The 21,567-nt window shown below is 43.9% G+C and overlaps 2 protein-coding genes across 2 annotated transcripts in view; one reads left to right on the top strand and one right to left on the bottom strand.

Annotated features, from left to right (window-relative positions):
* Positions 1-21,567, bottom strand: part of APPL2 (adaptor protein, phosphotyrosine interacting with PH domain and leucine zipper 2) — a 697,983-nt gene that overhangs the window by 47,846 nt on the left and 628,570 nt on the right. Inside the window, exons 18-20 of the mRNA XM_078674621.1 lie at positions 17,069-17,105; positions 16,827-16,970; positions 15,072-15,119 (exon numbers count right to left, since the gene is read on the bottom strand). Coding sequence (XP_078530747.1) covers positions 15,072-15,119; positions 16,827-16,970; positions 17,069-17,105 — 229 coding nt within the window. The remainder of the gene's footprint in view (positions 1-15,071; positions 15,120-16,826; positions 16,971-17,068; positions 17,106-21,567) is intronic.
* WASHC4 (WASH complex subunit 4) overlaps positions 1-21,567 on the top strand; it is a 1,268,393-nt gene that overhangs the window by 1,240,999 nt on the left and 5,827 nt on the right. The window lies entirely within an intron of this gene.

Genomic DNA, 21,567 nt, shown 5'->3' with positions numbered 1-21,567 from the left:
TCTCTATGTGTCAGTATACAGTAGTGGGATTCACCTCACGATTATGTGATTATGTTATTATGCATATTTGGACTGGCAGGCAGCCGTACAACACTCCAGAGGACACCGGGGCTCAACCCTGCGTGTATGTACCGGGCCAAAGCACACGCACTGCCCGAATGTGTTAGTGTAAACATGGCCACAGGACTGTATAACAAGCTGATCTGTGATATGTTAACAATGCACTGGTGCGCCTGGATTGTCATGTTATAATATCTGAATACTGCATTGTCTTTCGAATACTATAAAATACTAATAAAATAGATTTGACAAAAAAAATGAGGGAAAACAGAGGGAAGTACAGCCCCAGCAACTGGTGGCTTCCCTCTGCTGTTCAGAAGTCAGAGAAGGGGAAAGGTTCATACCTTCCACAGACTATCCTCCTTGGAGATTAAGAGGTCAGGGAGAGGTTCACTCTCCTTTTCCTCTACTTCATCTGTCACCAACAGCATGGTGAACTCAGACCTCTCAAAGTGTGGTTTGAGACGGTTGATGTGCAGCACCCTGCGAGGGTGCCTGGGGGTCTTGTAGTCTACCAGGAAGATGACCTCCATTTTTCTCTCAACTATCTCAGACTGCCCAGACCAATGGTCTTGGAGGGCCCTGGCCTCCACGGGTTCTATCGCCCACACTTTCTGCCCATCATGTAATTCCACAGGTAATTCCAAGTCCTGTGCACACGTATCAAAGTGTTAGGTTCCAGTGTTAGAACCAAATGAATGTGACAATATTCAAGAAAAACGTAATGAAGATCGAAATCCAAAGTTGCATAAAGATTAGATTTATAATTCAATCTTGATCAGTACATATGAAACAAACCAGCCGACACGTGTTTCGTCACACAGTGTGGAAGATGTGACTCTTCAGGGCTGGGAAGGAGATAAAAATGAAAATAATAAGTGGCAGAAATAAAAAAAAAATTTAATTACTGAAACTCACAGTAACTAATGGGTGATAAAAGTGATAAATGAGAGCCACCTATCTAACTGTGGAAACCCTATAGTGTGAAGATACATGGTAAAGTGACATCAAGAACATAGAGACAAACCAAAATTTGTGTGGTGATATTATGTGTCTAAATTTTCAAAACGGAAACAGTAGTGGACACTGTATTAGGAGCACAGTCAGTTAAGCACTAACACATTAGAAAATGTCCCGGAGCTCGCTCTAAGAGATGACAAAAAAATATATATTTATAGAAAGATGCAGTTTGTAACAATGTGCTTGAATGTAGACCAGTGAACAATTGAAAAAATAATTGAAAAAAGAGAGACTAATCGCCCGGTGTCGGGTAAGAAAAATTACAAATGCAGTTAACTCTATGGCACAAAATCACAGGTAAGACATGCGACATCATCAAAAAAAGCACCATATTATATGCGAGAGAACATCATCACTTATCGAATGACATCTGTACGAAAAAAGGCCAAATACAGCAACATATACAAAGTAAATCAAATAAAGTACTGTATGGACTACAAACTTTGCACACATGTTCAAAATTAACACTACTCTTGTCAGTTAGACGACGACCTCCTTGGCAAGTGGGAGGAGACACTTACCTCTAACTCTAATACTCTACTACTCTAATCCTGATATTAATAGAGAACGCTGAAAGCAAAGTAACTAAACTGCAATTAGAAATCTCTAACCTATAGAGAGAAATAGAAGAACTGAATCTAAAAGAAGCCACAGAAAAGAATTACACCAGTCTGAAGGAGGTACTTGCCAAACACCAGAACAACATAAAAGAAAGAAAAACAAGACAGCTAAAAAGAGACGAAGCTGAGTACAATGAAGGTAGGGTCTTCACATTTGCCTGCAAATATGACCTACTAGTACAAAACCTATCCAAAACAAACAATACTGATAAAATAGAGACAGCCTCCATCTCCTCAAGCACATCATCTTTGAACACAGTACAGACAAGTGACAGTGAATCAGACATATCAGTCCAACCCTAAATCCACAACATCAAATTTTTTACGAGAGGTACAAACAATAGGACGCGAAAACAGAAAGCAACGACAGGGTGCAGGAGACAAAAAACTCGCAGAGGGAAAAGAGCTGGAAAAAGAACAATACAAAAAGAAACTGAGATCAGGGGACGGGAAGAAGGTGTAGGGTATACAGAAGAAGTTCAAGTTATCAACTTGTCATCGACACCACTCACCAATGACATGAGTAAAGGGATTAGTTTTAATCCCCATCAATCAGGAGACTTGTGCAGATCCAAAATTGATCTTTTTAAGTTCATTAGGGGCCTCAAATTGAGGAATCATTTTGCAAACACAGTGGCACAATCAGTGTTTTTGACACTAACGTTCCTAGCATCCAGACCATCAATGACATTAAAGAAACACATCTACTTTTGTCTATAACTGACACTGATGATCCCCCATGCAGCATAGATCTCCTTTTACAAGACTTAGACATCGACCCTAGCTCCACGATCCCGAGTGGTCTTAAGACAAAGTCCAAATGAACTCCCACCCTCTCAGGTGGCAATCCCATTGATATTTCCTATAACCTTGTGTTAGATGACCTGGGTAAACATGAGCTAAAGACTCACACCAGTTCCATTCACATTAGAGACAATCTTACTAGAGGAGAGAGAATAGCATTAAACACACTTGGTAAAAAAGACAACATTATCATAAAAGAGGCAGATAAAGGGGGTAATGTGATCATCATGAACCGCTCAGACTACCTCCATGAGATTATGAGATAATTACAGGATGACTCCTGCTATGAACCCTTTGATAGCAACCCGATGGGCCCTCTGACTCTCTTGATTAACAAGAATCTTCAAAACTGGCAGACCCAAGGCCTACTAGATGAAGATGAAACTCTATACATGAAAGTGGTCAGACCCACTTGCCCTTGTCTATATACACTTCCTAAGGTGCACAAACAAGCACCTTTTCCTCCTGGGAGACCCATCATCTCTGGGATAAGGGGACCCACAGAGAGACTATCCCAATATGTGGACCTTTTTTTTAACCCCATGGTAAAAAACATACCCTCCCATATCCAGGATACGAAGCATATATTAGGAATTCTAACGGACATCCAATGGCAGCCTAATATGATCATGGCTACGTTTGACGTGGTATCTCTATATGCCTCTATTAAACCTGATCGGGGCCTGAAGACTATCACACATGTCCTACATAACAGACAGGCAACACTGTGGTCACACACCAATATGGTCATCTCAATGATGGAAATCATACTTAACAACAACTGCTTCATTTATGTTATGTTATGTTATGTTATGTTATGTTATTTTTATTTATACCGCGCTCAGCTGCCCCAGCGAAGGGGGGTCCTGGCGCTTTGACAAGGCAAACACAACACAACACAAAGAGACTCAAGAGGGGCAAAAGAGACAGCAAGAAAACTAAGCAAATAAGAGAGTCTTGACGGCTCGTCTAAACTGGAAAAGGTCAACAATAGCCCGGATATGCGGAGGAAGAGAATTCCACCACTTTGCCGCAAGCACACAAAAAGAGCGGCCACCAACTCTAGCTAATCTGAAGCGCGGAACCACTGCCAGATTCTGACCCAGAGATCTGAGGGTACGCGGGGGGACATACAATCAGCAATGGTACAAACAAATAAGAGGAGTGGCCATGGGCACTAAATTTTCCCCATCCTTTGCTAATCTGTATATGGGCGCACTAGAAACTGAATGGATATGGGGCACAAAAGGAGCACAATGGACAGAATACATAATCTACTGGGGGAGATCCAATATTGATTGTCTCCTCCTCTGGTCCGGATCCCAGGATAAACTAGATTCCTTCTGCACATATCTCAATTCAAACAATATGGACATGCAATTCACTTGTCATTCCAGTCCCTCCTGTATTTCTTTCTTAGATATTGAACTTTACATCAAAGACAATATCCTTCACAGTAGATTGTTTGGCAAGGAAATCTCATGTAAAGTGAAACTCCATGCTGAAAGCTCACATCCCCTCCATTAAATACAGACTATGCCATATATTGAGAATTTACCAGAGCGAAGCGTAACTGCAGCGAGGAGGCAGAATTTAACAAATGCTTAACTGATATGAAACAAAGATTTGCCAAACTTGGTTACAGGCCAGGAACCTTAGACAAAGCAGCAAAAAGAATTGGTACACTTAACCCCTTCGACGCTCATCACGAGCCCAGCTCGTCATGGAGTTTCCATTGACTTCAATGGAAATTACATTCAAAGACATAAAACACCTTAGCATCCAAGTGGTTAAAAGGGAAATCCCATTAAGGTCTAAAGCTAGAAACACCCCAACCAAACAACCGGTGAGACTCATTACGGACTATAATGAGATAAGCGTCATAATGAGACAGAGCTTCAACAAGCATTGGAAAACCCTACTAACAGATAACACACTCAAGGAATGCATAACCACGAGATCACAGATTACGTTCAGAAGGGGAAGAACTTTGAGGAACAGACTCAGCTCTACAGTCACACACTCTTTTACTGTTCCCTCCTGGCTCACCACTCATTCCAGAGGCTTCCACAAATGTGGATGCTGTGGAGCCTGCAGATGGGCTCTTAATGGAACCAAGGAATTCAAAGATTGGAAAGGTCGCAAATACTAGATTACTAGAAACGTCAACTGTAGCACCAAATATGTTGTGTACATATTGGAATGCACATGCAAAAAGTACTATGTGGGCAGCACCATCAGAGCCCTAAAGGAACGAGTCTTGGAACATGTGAGGGCAATGCGCAATGGGGATGCCAGATACCCCATGACCTCAACACATGCGCCACACAAGGACCCAACAAAAGTCTTACTTTCTTCGGAATAGATGTCACAGAACCCAGTGTGAGGGGTGGTAATCGTGAACTGAGGCTCAGGAGACTTGATGCAACCTGGATAATGTGTCTCTAGGCTGTGAAACACTGTCTCAACATTGACCACGAACTGCAGTATTTTTTAGGTTCCTAAATCCCCTTGTAAACATACGATCAGACTGTGCCTTTGACTTGCTATCTCTAACCTTAAATTAGGTCACAGTTCTTTCTGTTTCATATATTCAACCGTCATTGTGATACACAACTTATAACCTTTTCTCTTGGACCATTTATATGTGAAAATTGTCATATGCCACATCTTGCTTCTAAACTGTATGCACACACAACAGCCATGTATTTCTTTCCCTTGGACCATTCTCATTATCATACCATGTGTTTGTTATATTTTTGTGTTGTGTTTTATATGACGTGCCATGTGGGAGCTTACCTGTGCTAACAATATTTTAGAAAAAAATTGTTTGTTGGTGTATATTATCACCTGCTCAACCTTTTCTTACTTTTCTTTTTTCTCCATCAACACTTTTAATTATTCTACAGTTTTGTTCTCTCCTCTGGACTGACTCTCCCTCTTTTCAGTTTCTCATTTTACTCCATAGTGCTCCCACCAGTTTATTATTTACTTTGCAATCTTCTACGCTCTCTTGGGGCAAACTCATTGATCTTTTTCTTGTGTCCTGTTCCCATGATGCACTGGGCCAGGGACAGACTAATTTGCATATAGCCAGGTTCTGAACTGGGATGGTGCAGTGAGCTAAAAAACGGTGATGGATCAAGCCCTGATCTGTTGACTGGGTAGGAGTGGTCTGATTAACTCAGATACTCTGTCCATCACCACCCCCTTTTTGTAATTATTTTGGCCACCATGAGTGTGGAAGGGTATGCTCAGACATGAGTCCCTTGCTCATTGCACCATCAGGATTCAAGTAAGCCGGGCCGAAGACGGCTGTAATGCCAGAAACCGGTCCCCGGAAGCTTGTTTCCTTTCCAGTGAAGAATTGGCTTGGTAGTTTGGTCTGCCCTGTTCCCATGATGCACTGGGCCAGGGACAGACTAATTTGCATATAGCCAGGTTCTGAACTGGGATGGTGCAGTGAGCTAAAAAACGGTGATGGATCAAGCCCTGATCTGTTGACTGGGTAGGAGTGTTCTGATTAACTCAGATACTCTGTCCATCACCACCCCCTTTTTGTAATTATTTTGGCCACCATGAGTGTGGAAGGGTATGCTCAGACATGAGTCCCTTGCTCATTGCACCATCAGGATTCAAGCAAGCCGGGCCGAAGACGGCTGTAATGCCAGAAACCGGTCCCCGGGAGCTTGTTTCCTTTCCAGTGAAGAATTGGCTTGGTAGTTTTGTCTGCCCTGTTCCCATGATGCACTGGGCCAGGGACAGACTAATTTGCATATAGCCAGGTTCTGAACTGGGATGGTGCAGTGAGCTAAAAAACGGTGATGGATCAAGCCCTGATCTGTTGACTGGGTAGGAGTGTTCTGATTAACTCAGATACTCTGTCCATCACCACCCCCTTTTTGTAATTATTTTGGCCACCATGAGTGTGGAAGGGTATGCTCAGACATGAGTCCCTTGCTCATTGCACCATCAGGATTCAAGCAAGCCGGGCCGAAGACGGCTGTAATGCCAGAAACCGGTCCCCGGAAGCTTGTTTCCTTTCCAGTGAAGAATTGGCTTGGTAGTTTGGTCTGCCCTGTTCCCATGATGCACTGGGCCAGGGACAGACTAATTTGCATATAGCCAGGTTCTGAACTGGGATGGTGCAGTGAGCTAAAAAACGGTGATGGATCAAGCCCTGATCTGTTGACTGGGTAGGAGTCTTCTGATTAACTCAGATACTCTGTCCATCACCACCCCCTTTTTGTAATTATGCGAGCTTCACTTAAAGCTTTAGATTCTGCATTACCAGGGTTTTAGCCAGTCTCGCTCTGAGCCAACCGCCGCTCTGTGGAATCCTGGCACAGCGCAACGTGGTGGCACAGGAAGGTGAAGCATTGTCCAAGACCGGTTGAGTATACACTAAACAGTGACACAGGCACGTGCGTACCAAAAGAGGTATCCGAGTGTGAAGCAAGATGAAAAAATATACCTGGATAATGTTGGTGCAGGTGCGTAGCAAGGAAACCGAGGGCCCTCGCGTAAGGTTGATTAATGGGCCACTTTGTCACAGGTAGTGTTCTAAAACAACACAGTATTAATTGTGTTGCTTTTCTCCCCTCCCATCTCTCGGCCTCCCTATCACTACACCTGCTGCACTAGTGTTTAGCTAGGCCTCTGTCTGTTATGTTATGTTACGGACACATGATAAAGCGCGAGTCCAGTATGAGTGCTGAACAGTTAGCTCACTTCTTAAAAAATGCACAAGGGTAGGAGTTTGACCCCTTGCAAGTTGGAGGTTTTGAAAATGATCAAGCGAGTCAGCCACAGCCACATAAGCCTTGATGGTGAGACCATTGGGTATTAGTAGGGCTTTTACATTTCAATTACTGCTCAAGTCATCAAAATGTGATGTGGAGCGGTGAAATGCAGAGCTTGTTTGGTCTACCGGCAGCTAGATCCGAGGTCCCGTCCAAGTGCTTCCACATAAGTATTCATGCGTTTCTCACTAGAGAGGACCCCTCCCCCTGCCAGTAAGGCTCAATCATGCACTGGAGACTCAGAGCACCTCTTTCAGAGAGCAGCACTGCCCTTAATGCCTTAGCGCAGCCATGCTAATTAGAAACAGATGCCGCCCCCCACCCCTAACGATAAGAAATTCTGCAGGCACTACCCTGCACACTGAGGTCTCCTTGCTTCAACATGTCCCCGCCCCCCTCCCCCCCACCTCCTCGGAGCACACGACGCTCAGAGAGCCTCTCTTCGCTTTAGCCCCCTCACCCCCTCGGAGCACAAGTAACTTGTTTTGGGAAGCCCCCTTGATGTGCACTTTCTCTGATCCCCAGTGTTAGGATGTTTATATATGTCAGCCCTCGAGTCTCAGAGATTAGCAAAACCAGTTTTTAGCCCATGCCGCGAACATCAAGGTTTTATTTTGTTTCTTATGTATCCTGCGCCTGTATCGGGTTAAGCATTCTCACTATCTGCATTTTTTGCCACCTGAATCTTTGTCATGTAGAAAGTTTTCAATGTCCACTGCCTGTTTTGGCTGAGACTTTCACTATCCAATTCTATAAGCAAAAACCAAATATCTCGAAATAATCTTAAAAAACACACACACAACGCAAGTTCTAAGCATCCATGGCACTCGGGCTCTCATTAGGCTCCCCTTCAGTAATAGCACAAAACGGCCTGGAATCCATCATCTCCAGGACACTAAGCTCCTCAACGCCCCCTGCAGTCCTCTGCACCCCCTCTCTCACACGTAGGCCATGCACCTGCCTGTCAGCACCTCATCAGCATGCTCTGGCACAGAGAGGAGACAGGGTTAATGGTTATGCGACCCCTCCCTGGTACACCCTGTACAGTATGGCGATCAGATCTCACTCACGGCAGAACTCCCTTTTTCTGCACACTTCTAACATCCTGTCAGTACCAATGGTTTTCTAAGAAGTGCCCCACCCCTTCCCCGCTGTGCCTTTGACTCGCAGCTTTTCACTCAAACACAAAACACTCGCCACCACAAGAGACATGGCTGCCAGACTGCCTTTGATGCCGCTAATAGAGTATTTCTCTGTTTTACAGGAAAGTCAATTCACTGTTGTTGGAGAGACAAAGTGCCGCCAGAGGGGGCTGGGGGATGGGGGGGTGAGAGGTCTGTGCCCAGAAATTAACTCCTATTGACATAACAGCAATGTGTTGTAAGGGCACCTGCTTTGTGTGAAGTGAAGCTAGCACCAACTGACTAGTAAGACTACAAATACCACAATGCACCGCTTTTTCGGAAGTAATGTTTGGGCAAAAGAATATTTCTCACATAGGCTGCACGCATATCATTACATAGCTGCCAAGTTTCCCAGGTCCCTGGGTGACTACTTTGCCCAGTCCACTGTTTTGTCTTACAATTCCGGAACATGTGTTTACAGCTTTTCCCTGGAAAAACAGACTTCCCTTAAAAAAAAGGATAATTTTCTCTTTGTGTCTGTTGTTGGGATAATGCCATACTTAGAAAGGAAAAAGTCTCTAACTATCTGGGCATTTTGCTCAAAAATTGGGGGCAATATAGATGCCAAAAAAACCCAACTCTTTTAGGTAACCTAAGGAATGTCATGAGCAATGGCAATAGCTCCAACTTTAACAATGCCGAGACCATTGCATTGTAAATGCTTGTCTTATTTTATTTCTCGTTTCTTTTACTATATGATAGGCATTACCCGTCCCCCCACTCCATGCATGACGATACCGATCTGAACCTTTCTTTCACTTTATCTTTTACCCACTTCCGGTCATGCAAGTCTTGAGGACTTACGTTCTAGTCTTCTAGGTCTTACGTTAACTTCCGTTCACTCAGTCCCCCCCGTTACGTAATGCCCGGCCACAAGCTAGGACAGCTATCTTATACACGAGTGCCTCAGAGCTTCATGTGATCCGCTACCTGGATCGACCTGAATAGATCGCTGCACCGACTTGTGCAGTACACTACAACATTAGGTAAGCTACGGCTCCCTTTTCCTTGTTTCTCGACATTTAGACGGATACCCTATTAGATGAGGTACTCATCCTCCTCTTGATGCTTTTTTCCATATACCTTTGATTCTTTCGATACGTTTGACTTCGGACGCACCCGTCCTTCGTCTTTCCCATGCCGGTACGTACGGTCCGGTACAAAAGGGGGTGGTGATGGACGGAGCATCTGAACCAATCAAACACTCACACCCAGTCAAAAGATCTGGGTTTGATCCATCATCGTTTTTTAGCCCATTCTGCCACCCCAGTTCAGACACGGCTATATGCAAATCAGTCTGACCCTGTGCCTCATGGGAACAGTCCAGCCCGAACTGCCAAGCCATGCCTTCCCTGGACCGGAAACAAGCTTCCGAGGACCGGTTTCTGGCATTACAGCCGTCTTCAGCCCGGCTTGCTTGAATCCAGTGGCAAAGTGAGCAAGGGACGCACATCTGAGCATACCCTGCCACACTTGTGGCGGCCAAAGCGGTACAAAAGGGGGTGGTGCTGGACGGAGCATCTGAACCAATCAAACACTCACACCCAGTCAAAAGATCTGGGTTTGATCCATCACCGTTCTTTAGCCCACTCTGCCACCCCAGTTCAGACACGGCTATATGCAAATCAGTCTGACCCTGTGCCTCATGGGAACAGTCCAGCCCAAACTGCCAAGCCATGCCTTCCCTGGACCGGAAACAAGCTTCCGAGGACCGGTTTCTGGCATTACAGCCGTCTTCAGCCCGGCTTGCTTGAATCCAGTGGCAAAGTGAGCAAGGGACTCACGTCTGAGCATACCCGGCCACACTTGTGGCGGCCAAAGCGGTACAAAAGGAGGTGGTGATGGACGGAGCATCTGAACCAATCAAACACTCACACCCAGTCAAAAGATCTGGGTTTGATCCATCACCGTTCTTTAGCCCACTCTGCCACCCCAGTTCAGACACGGCTATATGCAAATCAGTCTGACCCTGTGCCTCATGGGAACAGTCCAGCCCGAACTGCCAAGCCATGCCATCCCTGGACCGGAAAGAAGCTTCCGGGGACCGGTTTCTGGCATTACAGCCGTCTTCAGCCCGGCTTGCTTGAATCCAGTGGCAAAGTGAGCAAGGGACTCACGTCTGAGCATACCCGGCCACACTTGTGGCGGCCAAAGCGGTACAAAAGGAGGTGGTGATGGACGGACCATCTGAACCAATCAAACACTCACACCCAGTCAAAAGATCTGGGTTTGATCCATCACCGTTCTTTAGCCCACTCTGCCACCCCAGTTCAGACACGGCTATATGCAAATCAGTCTGACCCTGTGCCTCATGGGAACAGTCCAGCCCGAACTGCCAAGCCATGCCTTCCCTGGACCGGAAAGAAGCTTCAGAGGACCGGTTTCTGGCATTACAGCCGTCTTCAGCCTGGCTTGCTTGAATCCAGTGGCAAAGTGAGCAAGGGACTCACATCTGAGCAACCCTGCCACACTTGTGGCGGCCAAAGCGGTACGAAAGGGGGTGGTGATGGACGGAGCATCTGAACCAATCAAAAACTCACACCCAGTCAAAAGATCTGGGTTTGATCCATCACCGTTTTTTAGCCCATTCTGCCACCCGAGTTCAGACACGGCTATATGCAAATCAGTCTGACCCTGTGCCTCATGGGAACAGTCCAGCCCAAACTGCCAAGCCATGCCTTCCCTGGACCGGAAACAAGCTTCCGAGGACCGGTTTCTGGCATTACAGCCGTCTTCAGCCCGGCTTGCTTGAATCCAGTGGCAAAGTGAGCAAGGGACTCTTGTCTGAGCATACCCTGCCACACTTGTGGCGGCCAAAGCGGTACAAAAGGGGGTGGTGATGGACGGAGCATCTGAACCAATCAAACACTCACACCCAGTCAAAAGATCTGGGTTTGATCCATCACCGTTCTTTAGCCCACTCTGCCACCCCAGTTCAGACACGGCTATATGCAAATCAGTCTGACCCTGTACCTCATGGGAACAGTCCAGCCCGAACTGCCAAGCCATGCCTTCCCTGGACCGGAAACAAGCTTCTGAGGACCGGTTTTTGGCATTACAGCCGTCTTCAGCCCGGCTTGCTTGAATCCAGTGGCAAAGTGAGCAAGGGACTCACGTCTGAGCATACCCTGCAACACTTGTACGTACGGTCCAGCAGGGATTCGTTACCCACATGAGTTTTCCACGCATCATTCTTCACCTGCCGCAGCTGGGTTGGAATGAACACCGGTCTTGCGGTAAGCAACTTTTTCTTACTTTTGGGCACCACCTCTGCTGTTTTAACCTCGCACGTTATTTCCTGACATGGTCCTCTTTTGTTGTCCCCCACAGACTTACTGATCCACTATAGAAACGCACAGGTACATATCTACTTGTCCTCATTTACCACTTTTTCTGTTCTTTTTAGTAGAGTACTTTTTTGCCTGACAACCACACTTCTCTAACATTTCCTTTCATGGTTGTCTGTGTACTACTATCGTTCATTCTCTCTCACATACCGGACTTCCTTAACTGACAAGTGTATTGTTAATTTTGAACATGGCGTGTGCAAATTCTGTAGTCCATACAGTTCGTTATTTGCTTTACTTTGCATATGTTGCTGTATTTAGCCTTTTTTCGTACAGATGTCAATTGGATAAGTGATGATGTTCTCTCGCATATAATATGGTGCTTTTTCTTGATGATGTTGCGTGTCTTACCTGTGATTTTGTGCCATAGAGTGAACTGCATTTGTAATTTTTCTTACCCGACCCCGGGTGATCAGTCTCTCTTTTTTCAATTATTTTTTCAACTGTTTACCAGTCTACATTCAAGCACATTGTTACAAACTGCATCTTTCTATATATATATTTTTTTGTCTACTCTTAGAGCGAGCTCCGGGACATTTGCTAATATGTTAGTGCTTAACTGACTGTGCTCCTAATACAGTGTCCACTACTGTTTCCGTTTTGAAAATTTCGACACATAATATCACCACACGAATTCTGGTTTGTCTCTATGTTCTTGATGTCACTTTACCATGTATCTCCACACTATAGGGTTTCCACAGTTAGATAGGTGGCTCTCATTTATCACTTTTATCACCCATTAGATACCGTGAGTTTCAGTAATTTTTTTAAATTTTTATTTCCTCCATTTATTATTTTCATTTGTATGTCCTTCCCAGCCCTGAAGAGTCACATCTTCCACACGGTGTGACGAAACATGTGTCGGCTGGTTTGTTTCATATATACTGATCAAGATTGAATTATAAATCTAATCTTTACGCAACTCTGGATTTCAACCTTCATTACGTTTTTCTTGAATATTGCCACATTCATTTGGTTCTAACACTGAAACCTAACACTTTGATACGTGTGCACAGGACTTGGAATTATTTGTATGGTGTGAGGCTTGACCTACACATTTACAGGGGTTGTTTCCTGTCTGGGTTTGTTGCCCCTGACTTGTTGGCACCGTGCACCTTGGAACCACGAGTTTAACTTACAATCGTACACGCTAGAGCGCCAGATCTTCCTGTTCATAAATTCAAACCCATCCTCTTTACTTTAAACTTTGTAATTCCACAGGGGTTGCCATTTAGGCAAACCACTGCTTCATTGCTTCGTGGTTGGCCTCTAAGCTGCCAGAAGCTTGCTTCCACAACTTGCCCATTTGTCTTCTGAAGGCCAGCATGTAGCAGACTATATCCTGTGGAGTTTTCCAGGGAGCTTGCATCTACCCTTCCTTTACCAAGCTGAGAGGTCCCCTTACAGGGTGTCCATACAGCTCAACGGGGCTAAAGCCAATCCCCTTCCGTGGCACCTCTCTGTAAGCAAAGCGATGACCTTTGATCATGAGCTGACATCAAATAGGGGGTTTGAAGTGCACAGAGGTCCTTCCTCCCTTCCCAGCCCTGGCTCCAGACTCACTTCAGGAGGGTAATCAACCCTTTGTATAAGGTCAGGATACTGCCCATTGAAGTATAATTGTCAGCTCCTCCCTCCCATCATGCCCAGGTAGAGCCATCATGATGCAGATAGGCAATCAATCACACCTACCCTTCCTTTGTGTGTGGCTGTCTGGGTGGAATGCACAAAGTCTAGCTGTCACCCACCCCAGATGTGTATTTGAGACATGCGCATCGACATTTAAAAGCAGAAACATAGCATCTTCCTAAAAGTGGCATTTCTAAAATAGTAATGTTAAATTCAACTTTGATAGCAAAGAGGATTTATCAATACCATTCCAATGATATAAAACATGACAGAGCTAGTCCTTCTCAATCAGGAATTCCAATTTAAATGTGTAATAAGGAATTCCCAGTATTAACCTATGAGACGGATAAGCCTCACAGTAGTGAAAAACAAATTAAAATCTTTAATGTAGATGTTCTACTTTTTAGTTACACAGCACCCTGCCCTGTCGGCTACCTAGGGCATACCTTAGGGTGACATGTATGTAATAAAAGGGGAGTTTAAGGCTTGCCAAGGGGTTGTACATGGCAAGTCGACATGGCAGTGTAAAGTGCACATACACTGCAGTGGCAGTCTTGAGACATGTTTTAAAGGGCTACTTGTGTGGGCGGCATAATCAGTGCTGCGGGCCCACTAGTAGTATCTAATTTACAGGCCCTGGACACAGTAGCACACTCTACTAAGGACTTACAGATAAATTAAATATGCTAATTGTGGTTAAGTCAATGAAATCAATTAAGGGAAATGCGCATGCACTTTAGCACTGGTTAGCAGTGGTGAAGTGCTCAGAGTTCTAGGGCCAACAAAAAGAAAACAGCAAAAAGTGGAGGTAAGCAGGCAAATGGTTTGGGGAGGACCACCCTAAGGGTTTCAGATCTATTGGCCACCTTGACCTTGTAGGTCTCACTGTTTTCCCCACAGTCTTTCACAAATTCCCATTTTAATACAATACATCTTAGTGTAATAAAGGTCGGTTTCTGTGTCTTTCAACACCCCTAGTATAACAAATTGCAGTGTCATAGAAAACTGCCCCCCAATGCTTGACAACTCTTCTTCCACTGCTCTGAATCTCTGTCTTTCTAAAGGTCTACATGGTGTACTGGAAGGTTCCTACCTCGGTTTTGAATTTGAACCACTCTCCATTTTTTCGAATCAATCCCATCTTATATAACTAACTTCTGTTTTAGTGTGTCCTGTGCAAAATCAACCTAAAATTGGCAGAAAGCACTCAATTTTATTCTGGAGGCAAACCAGTAAAAGGGTCCAATTTTGGGCATTTTATGCAGTTCATATGGTTTTATCTGGCCAGCAAAACCTGGGTAAGTGAAAACCAGACATACTCCGAGATCCACAAACCACCTGCAAACAGGGTTGTCTGTAGGGAATTTTTGATTCATTTGTGGCTACCTCCTTGCTCCCTAATCTTTTTTTTCAACTTGTCCATGGCAGGCAGAAGCAGATCGTGATATTTCAGGGATTCGCATCTCAATCAGATATGAGAAAATAATTCACCCAAAGCTAGTATACGGCTTACATTTGTCAACACTGTGGCTTTTGGAATTGGACAGCGGTTGAGGATTCCATGTTTACTAAACAAAGAAAGACGCATACAATTTTAAAAATTACCTTTTGAGCCTTGGTTAATTCTTTTCCCAAGTTGATCGCATAACAAATCTGAAAGGGAATATTAAGCAATAAATTTAATAGGTGAAGTAATATAAACTAGCTTTCCACCTCACTGTATCGAGGAGAGTTGTGATGTCCTCTTATTAAATAATTACCTTTTTAATATGTTGCACAATTCTACTCTTGATATAATAACGTGTTTGTATACAAGTAGGAATTTGCACCCTTAGAAATGTGATTAGAACTTAGTCTGTAATTAACACAATATTTTCCCAAATCAACTTTTTGACAATAAAACACTGATAATGCAGTTATCAGAACTGCAGTTGTTTCTAAACAATTATCTCTCTTTGTGTCTGGCAATCAGTATAAAAATGGCCATGAGAATCATAATTGGAAGCTGTATGCCAGTTGTTGAATATTGCTGTTTTCCACCCTTCTGTCATGCACCCCTTTACTATTATGACAACTTTCTTTTCCTAAGAGCTCTTAGGTGGCTCTGTAACAAAAATGTGGCACTCTACTATACAATCCAATCAACACAGAGCAAAAGATCTAGGTTGGTGTTTAGTATGGGTCAAACGTTTTATGTTGGTGTTAAGTGTAGGGATTACACATTTTTGTCTGAAGTATGGAGTGGAACTTTGATTCTTTAGGGAGTGGAACTCGACTTTCTTAATGCAACAATATCAAATCATTATTATTTATACACAATAATATCATAGACCAATGTAAAACCATGTACTAAACTTGTGTGAACCTTCTCAACATCACCATAAATGTAGTTGTTGGCACTTCTGATTATGTGATGAAGTAACGGACATTCAAAATAACTGGATTTATTGAACTTCGACTGCTTGCATTTAGACGAGGAATGTGTGAGCATTTTTACTTGTGTTGGTAGTACATTACAATAATATGCATAAAATGATTGTACTTGAAAACACTACATATCATTGTGTTAACTTGTGTAGCAAGGAAAAACAACATTGGAGAAAAAATTAACAAGATGTTATCTTTTAAAAGTCCTTGTTTGCACTTATGCAGGAAGGATCTTCATTCTGAATTTCCTATCTGAAAACCTCCACAAGTTCCATGTTTTATAACTTAGCAGGTTATCGAGAAGAGCATTGTTTTCTGATCTTAAATTTCACTAAATAATTCAGAGATCAGAAAATGCATTTATGAAGGTGGAAACATCACTGGTATATGATCATTTCTTCACCAGAAATGTATGGTTCGGGGCAGGACAAGGGCCTTTCCAAGTGGGTGACTGCGGGTAAGTTATCAGGTATTGAGCTACCTCCTACAGGTAGTTTTCCCCCTCCGGAAATGCATGTAGGTGTATAGCTGTGAAAGAGAGTATTAAGTGTCTATTAAGGATGAAGATGGCAGGGTTTAGGCCAGATATAATGGGGTACAGGGGTAGATGGTTTGAGGAAAAAAAGTTTGTTGTGAGGTACATTTCAAAGTGGACTTTAAGTGCCGCTCCTTCTACTTCATCAATTCTGATCTGAAATCCTTTGATAATAAGTTGTGGGGTACGGAGGTGAATAGAACAGAGGCCTACGATCTGGGCAATTCCACTGTTCTGCTGTGCAAAAATGGCCAGATGAGTGATATACATCTTGAATGTCAAGCATAGTTAATCTGGCATAGGATGTTCTGCAGTAGTTTACATTCTAAGTGCATAGATTCGTATTTCAAGTTAATGATGATAAACTGAAAAATGAATTTATAAAATTATTCAGATACCTTTTCTCCATCTGTGTTGCTTTCCAATACATAAGCGCTGAAAGAGTTCTCCAATTCATAAGAGTCAGGATCTCGAACCACAAATCCAATTAACCTTTTGTTATCTTGATGGGCAGTAAATTGAGTAATATTTTCAAGTTCAAACTGAAAACATGATAAATGCATTTAGAATTTTCTTTAAAAATCTTACAATTAAAATGTTTGTGGATATTATTTGCACTCAGAAAAATGAGATTACTCACACATGCTCTTGTAACTTGAGTCTGAGGGTCTATCAACCTGTAATAATAATACAAACAATTAGGTAGTCTGAATTTTTGGTAAATAATTTACCTGCCTGTTAGGTCATCAAATGGATCACAAGCATCCCTAGTGATTAGGATGCATTGAAAGCATTACAATTTGTAAACCGCATTAGCCTAGAATGCAGTGAGTTTCATGCTCAAAGGTTGAGTTACATGTGCGTGGATTCAATTACACCATAAGGATTATCCCATACATGTTTCCATCATGCACAACAAATCATCAATACACTGCATATGAGCTTCTAGCTGATTATACCATGCTTAAATAATGGTTATAAGTACAGTAATGGGAACCAGCCTACCATCTCACTGTATCGAGGAGAGTTGTGATTTTATGCAATCCCCTTCTTAAATAATTACCGTTTAAATATGTTGCACAATTTTACTATAGATATAATCATGTGTTTGTATGCAAACAATTAGCATCCTAAAAATATGATCAAGCTTTGTCCGTAATTATAGCCATATTTTGAAAATAACCTTTTGAACAATAAAACACTAAGAATGATATAATCAGAACTGCAGTAGTTTCTAAAGAGTCTGGTTTAAAATACTCCCCTCCCTTTACTCACCATACTTACATACAACTATAAGCAGATATTAAGTAACACAGTACAGTTACCCTGAACTACTATACCATATAGACCTGTTCATCATAGTAATCGGACATCCCTTCCAAGTATTGGAGTGGATCGGGGCAAAATGTTGGCCCTTAAAGAAATGAGAGGTGCTGGCACGTTAATCAACACAACATGGCAACAAGATTCCTCTTACTTCGTTTATTACTCTAAATACATGGCAATGATCCACTAAGGGGCCTATCAAACAGTTCATATTTACATACAATGGGCCTGATTCACAAAGGTAAGCTTACACTTTTGTGTAAGTTTTTGATGTTTTGCTATTCATGAACACATTTTATGAGTACTTTCTTTATAACTGCAGAGCCTCTGCCATGAGTGCTGCCCATGATCTTGAAGAAGGCCCGAGCCATACTGACCCAGGCTATTGCCGATGGCAGGGACACAGCAAAGTTCACCATTCGCTACAGACTGGATGCAACCGATTCACTAGGCAGATCGATTGTGTTGTCAGTGGCACCTTGCTGAGATCTATTGGCTTTTCAGGGGATGACAAGACATCCCTTATGGACATGCCCTTTGATGGCACCTGTCTCTTCGGCGATAAGGATGATTCTGTGATAAAGCTCTTTAAAGATAGCTAGGCCACTGCCCAGTTGCTGGGTTTCTCAATGAACCCACATCAACCCTATTCTGGCTTTCGTCTCTTCAATGGCTACGGTAGGGCCGACCGGCTGTGTGCATTCCTGCCCAGCCACCAAAGCTGACAGGCTCCCCAATCCTTTTGTGACCATGGATACAGCTCCCACAAAGCTTGTAGGTCACACAGCCAAAGGTCTACGTGGTCCGCAACCTTCCTGGCAGCAGTAGCCTCAAAACCCCTTTAGTTTGCCTTCTTACCTTCACGGGCACCCAGAGGGCAGTAGGATGCGACATCACTTGCCCTACTGGCAGGTCATAACATTGCCCAAGTGGGTATTTCAAATTGTACAGCGGGGTTACTCCATCCCTTTCTTAGAAACCCTACCATCCCAAACTGGCTGTCAAAGAACCACCTCTTCCTGGTTTGTCAGGATGTATAGGCTCTTTTGGTAAAAGGAGCCATTATGAGGGTGCCCACATCAGATGTAGGTCGTGGTTGCTATTTACACTACATCTAGTGCCAAAGAAGGACGGAACCCTCCTCCTTATTTTAGACCAGCGCCCTTCTCAACTTCTTCCTGAAGGAGAAATTCAAGATGCTAATGTTGGCTCAGGTTCTGTCCTGGAGATTGGATGCTAGCACTGGGCTTGCAGGACATATGCTTCCACATTCCCGTATTACCTGCCCCTAGGCAATACTTTGAGTTTACAGTGGGCCATGAGCATTTTCAGGTCCCTGTGCTTCCTTTTGGCCTCACCTGCACCCCTCGGATGTTCACCAAGGTGACGGCCATGGTTGTAGCACAACTGTGTAGGTCACGGGTTCCAGTCTTCTCCTATCTCGATGACTGGCTGTTGAAGGTGAGCTCATCTCAGGCAGTTGTCTCTCATCTCCAGACTATGGCAGACGACCTGCATTTCCTCTGGGTCACTATCAACTTGCAGAAGTCACATCTTGCTCCCTCTCAGACACTCCCTTTCATCAGAGCCATTCTGGACATAGTGCAGCTTCAGGCCTAACTTCCGGAGTGGCGAGTTCAGGATATTCTGCTGTTATTCCGATGTTTCAGCCTCTATCCTGAATTTTGGTGAGACTGACTCTGAGGCAGCTCGACCTCATGGCGTGTACTGCTAGTAACACATGTCCATTTGCATACAAGGGCTCTGCAGTGGGACCTGAAGCCCCAGTGGGTGCAGTACCAGGGCAACCTCTCCCACCTGGTTCAGATATCGGAAGTAACAGCAAAAGACTTGCATTGGTGGATGATGAACTGCGATTGGGTCAGCTGCAGACTCCTCTCCCTTCCTGACTGTAGTGACAGATCTGTCTGGAAAAGGTGGACATCAGAGGACTCTGGTGGACTCTCAACTCCACATCAATCTGAGGGAGTTGAGGGTGATTCGCCTGCCACTGAAACCTTTTCTTCCTCAATCAAGGGAAGGTTGATTCAGGTATTCATGGACAACACCACCGCTATGTGGTATTGCAACAAAGAGGGCAGGGGGGACGTTGACCCTGTGTCAAGAGTTCTTGTTTCTCTGTATGTGGCTGGAACATTAAGACATGTTCCTAGTGGCTTAACATCTGGCAGATTCTCAAAGCAGACAAACTTAGCCATTGATGCCTAGCAGATCATGAATTGCGTCTCCACCTACAGGTGGTACAAGGTCTCTTCAGTGATTGGAGAGAACCTTGGTTAGATCTATTGGCACAACGCCAAGAATGTGCAATGTCAGTACTTCTGTGCACTGGATTTTCTAAGGTGACTCTTGCTCAGAGACACTTCTCATCTTGAGTGGAGCTCAGGCCTACTGTACTCCTGCCCACTGATACCAGTCCAGACCAGAGTTCTCAAGAAGATCAGGAACGACTGGGTCCAAGTCATTTTTCTAGCTATAGATTGAGCATTGACAGTATGGTATCCCAAACTCCTGAGCATATGCCCTCCAATCAGGCTGCCCATTTGGGAGGATCTACTGTCACAGCAACAGGGCAGGGGTCCTGCACCCGAACCTTGACAAGTGCTGCCTTCATGTATGGAGATTGAGTGGCAGCAGTTGACAGTTTTCAACCCATCTGCAGAAGACTGCACTGTTATTCTGGCAGCCATACGTCCCTCACCCAAGATAGTATGCCCCTACCATTGGGGCAAATCTGTGGCTTGGTGTGCTACCAAAAACGCTGATCCCTTTTCTGCACCTTTGTCTGAGGATTTGTGATTTGTTCTCTCATTGGCAATGCCTTGGGCACTGTTAAAGGGTATCATTTGGTCATATTGGTGTTCTTGTGGTTGCTGGATCAGCTCTCTTCGTTTAAGTCACCTGTTGTGACTCATTTTCTAAAAGGACTTCAAGATGTGTCCCCTCAAAAATCATTCATCATGCCCTGAGACTTGAAACTAGTCTTGACCTTCCTGCTGTGCTCACCCTTTGAGCCTATGCACAATTACCCTTTAAGCCTTGTGACCATTAAGTCAGTAAATATAAAGGTGGTCCCAGTATAATATACACTTTGCGCGGGGGAGTGAAAGCTTAGGGAAGCAATAGTTACAAATAAAACGAATCATGGACGGAGGAAGACTCTAACCCCAATGTTATTTAATCACATTGGGAGAACACAATACATTTGACACAAAGAACATATCAGTAGAACAATTTTACAAAAAAATCTTGAAAATAAAATTCCACATATTGAATATAGGGTGCCGGGGGAGGGGGCGGTTCCGAAGGTATCTCCAAAAATTTCAACAGGCAGGAGTGAGCAGTCAACTGCTGGGTTCCTGCTGAGAATACCAGCTCGACATTCACCGATTAATTCGCTTTGTCCTGCTCCTGATAAATTCGGGTAGACGGCATTCTGTGTGTTTCCTCCAATTAGCAAGGATCCATTTTTGCAACAAGGAACCATGCACACTAAGCATTAACCCAGCAGTTGACTGCTCACTCCTGCCTGTTGAAATTTTTGGAGATACCTTCGGAACTCCTCACCTTCACAACTGAACTGTGAAAGACGTACTTCTCTTCCCACGCCATTTACTTGTCCCTCTGGTGCCACACGTCCCCCCCGCACACCACTAGTCCTGAAGAAGACCCCAGCAGTAAGGTTCAAGATACCTACGGTTATAGGGGTCGAAACGTCGACTTCAAAAACATTTGCCAATACGGAATTGACAGTGATTAATTAACTGTGTTCTCTATGACTATATGGCGTTT

This window comes from Lissotriton helveticus, chromosome 1_1 (genome assembly GCF_964261635.1).
Source record: "Lissotriton helveticus chromosome 1_1, aLisHel1.1, whole genome shotgun sequence".
NCBI lineage: Eukaryota > Metazoa > Chordata > Amphibia > Caudata > Salamandridae > Lissotriton > Lissotriton helveticus.
The sequence above is the reverse complement of the archived record's forward strand: the minus strand, read 5'-3'. Positions and strand labels throughout refer to the sequence as shown.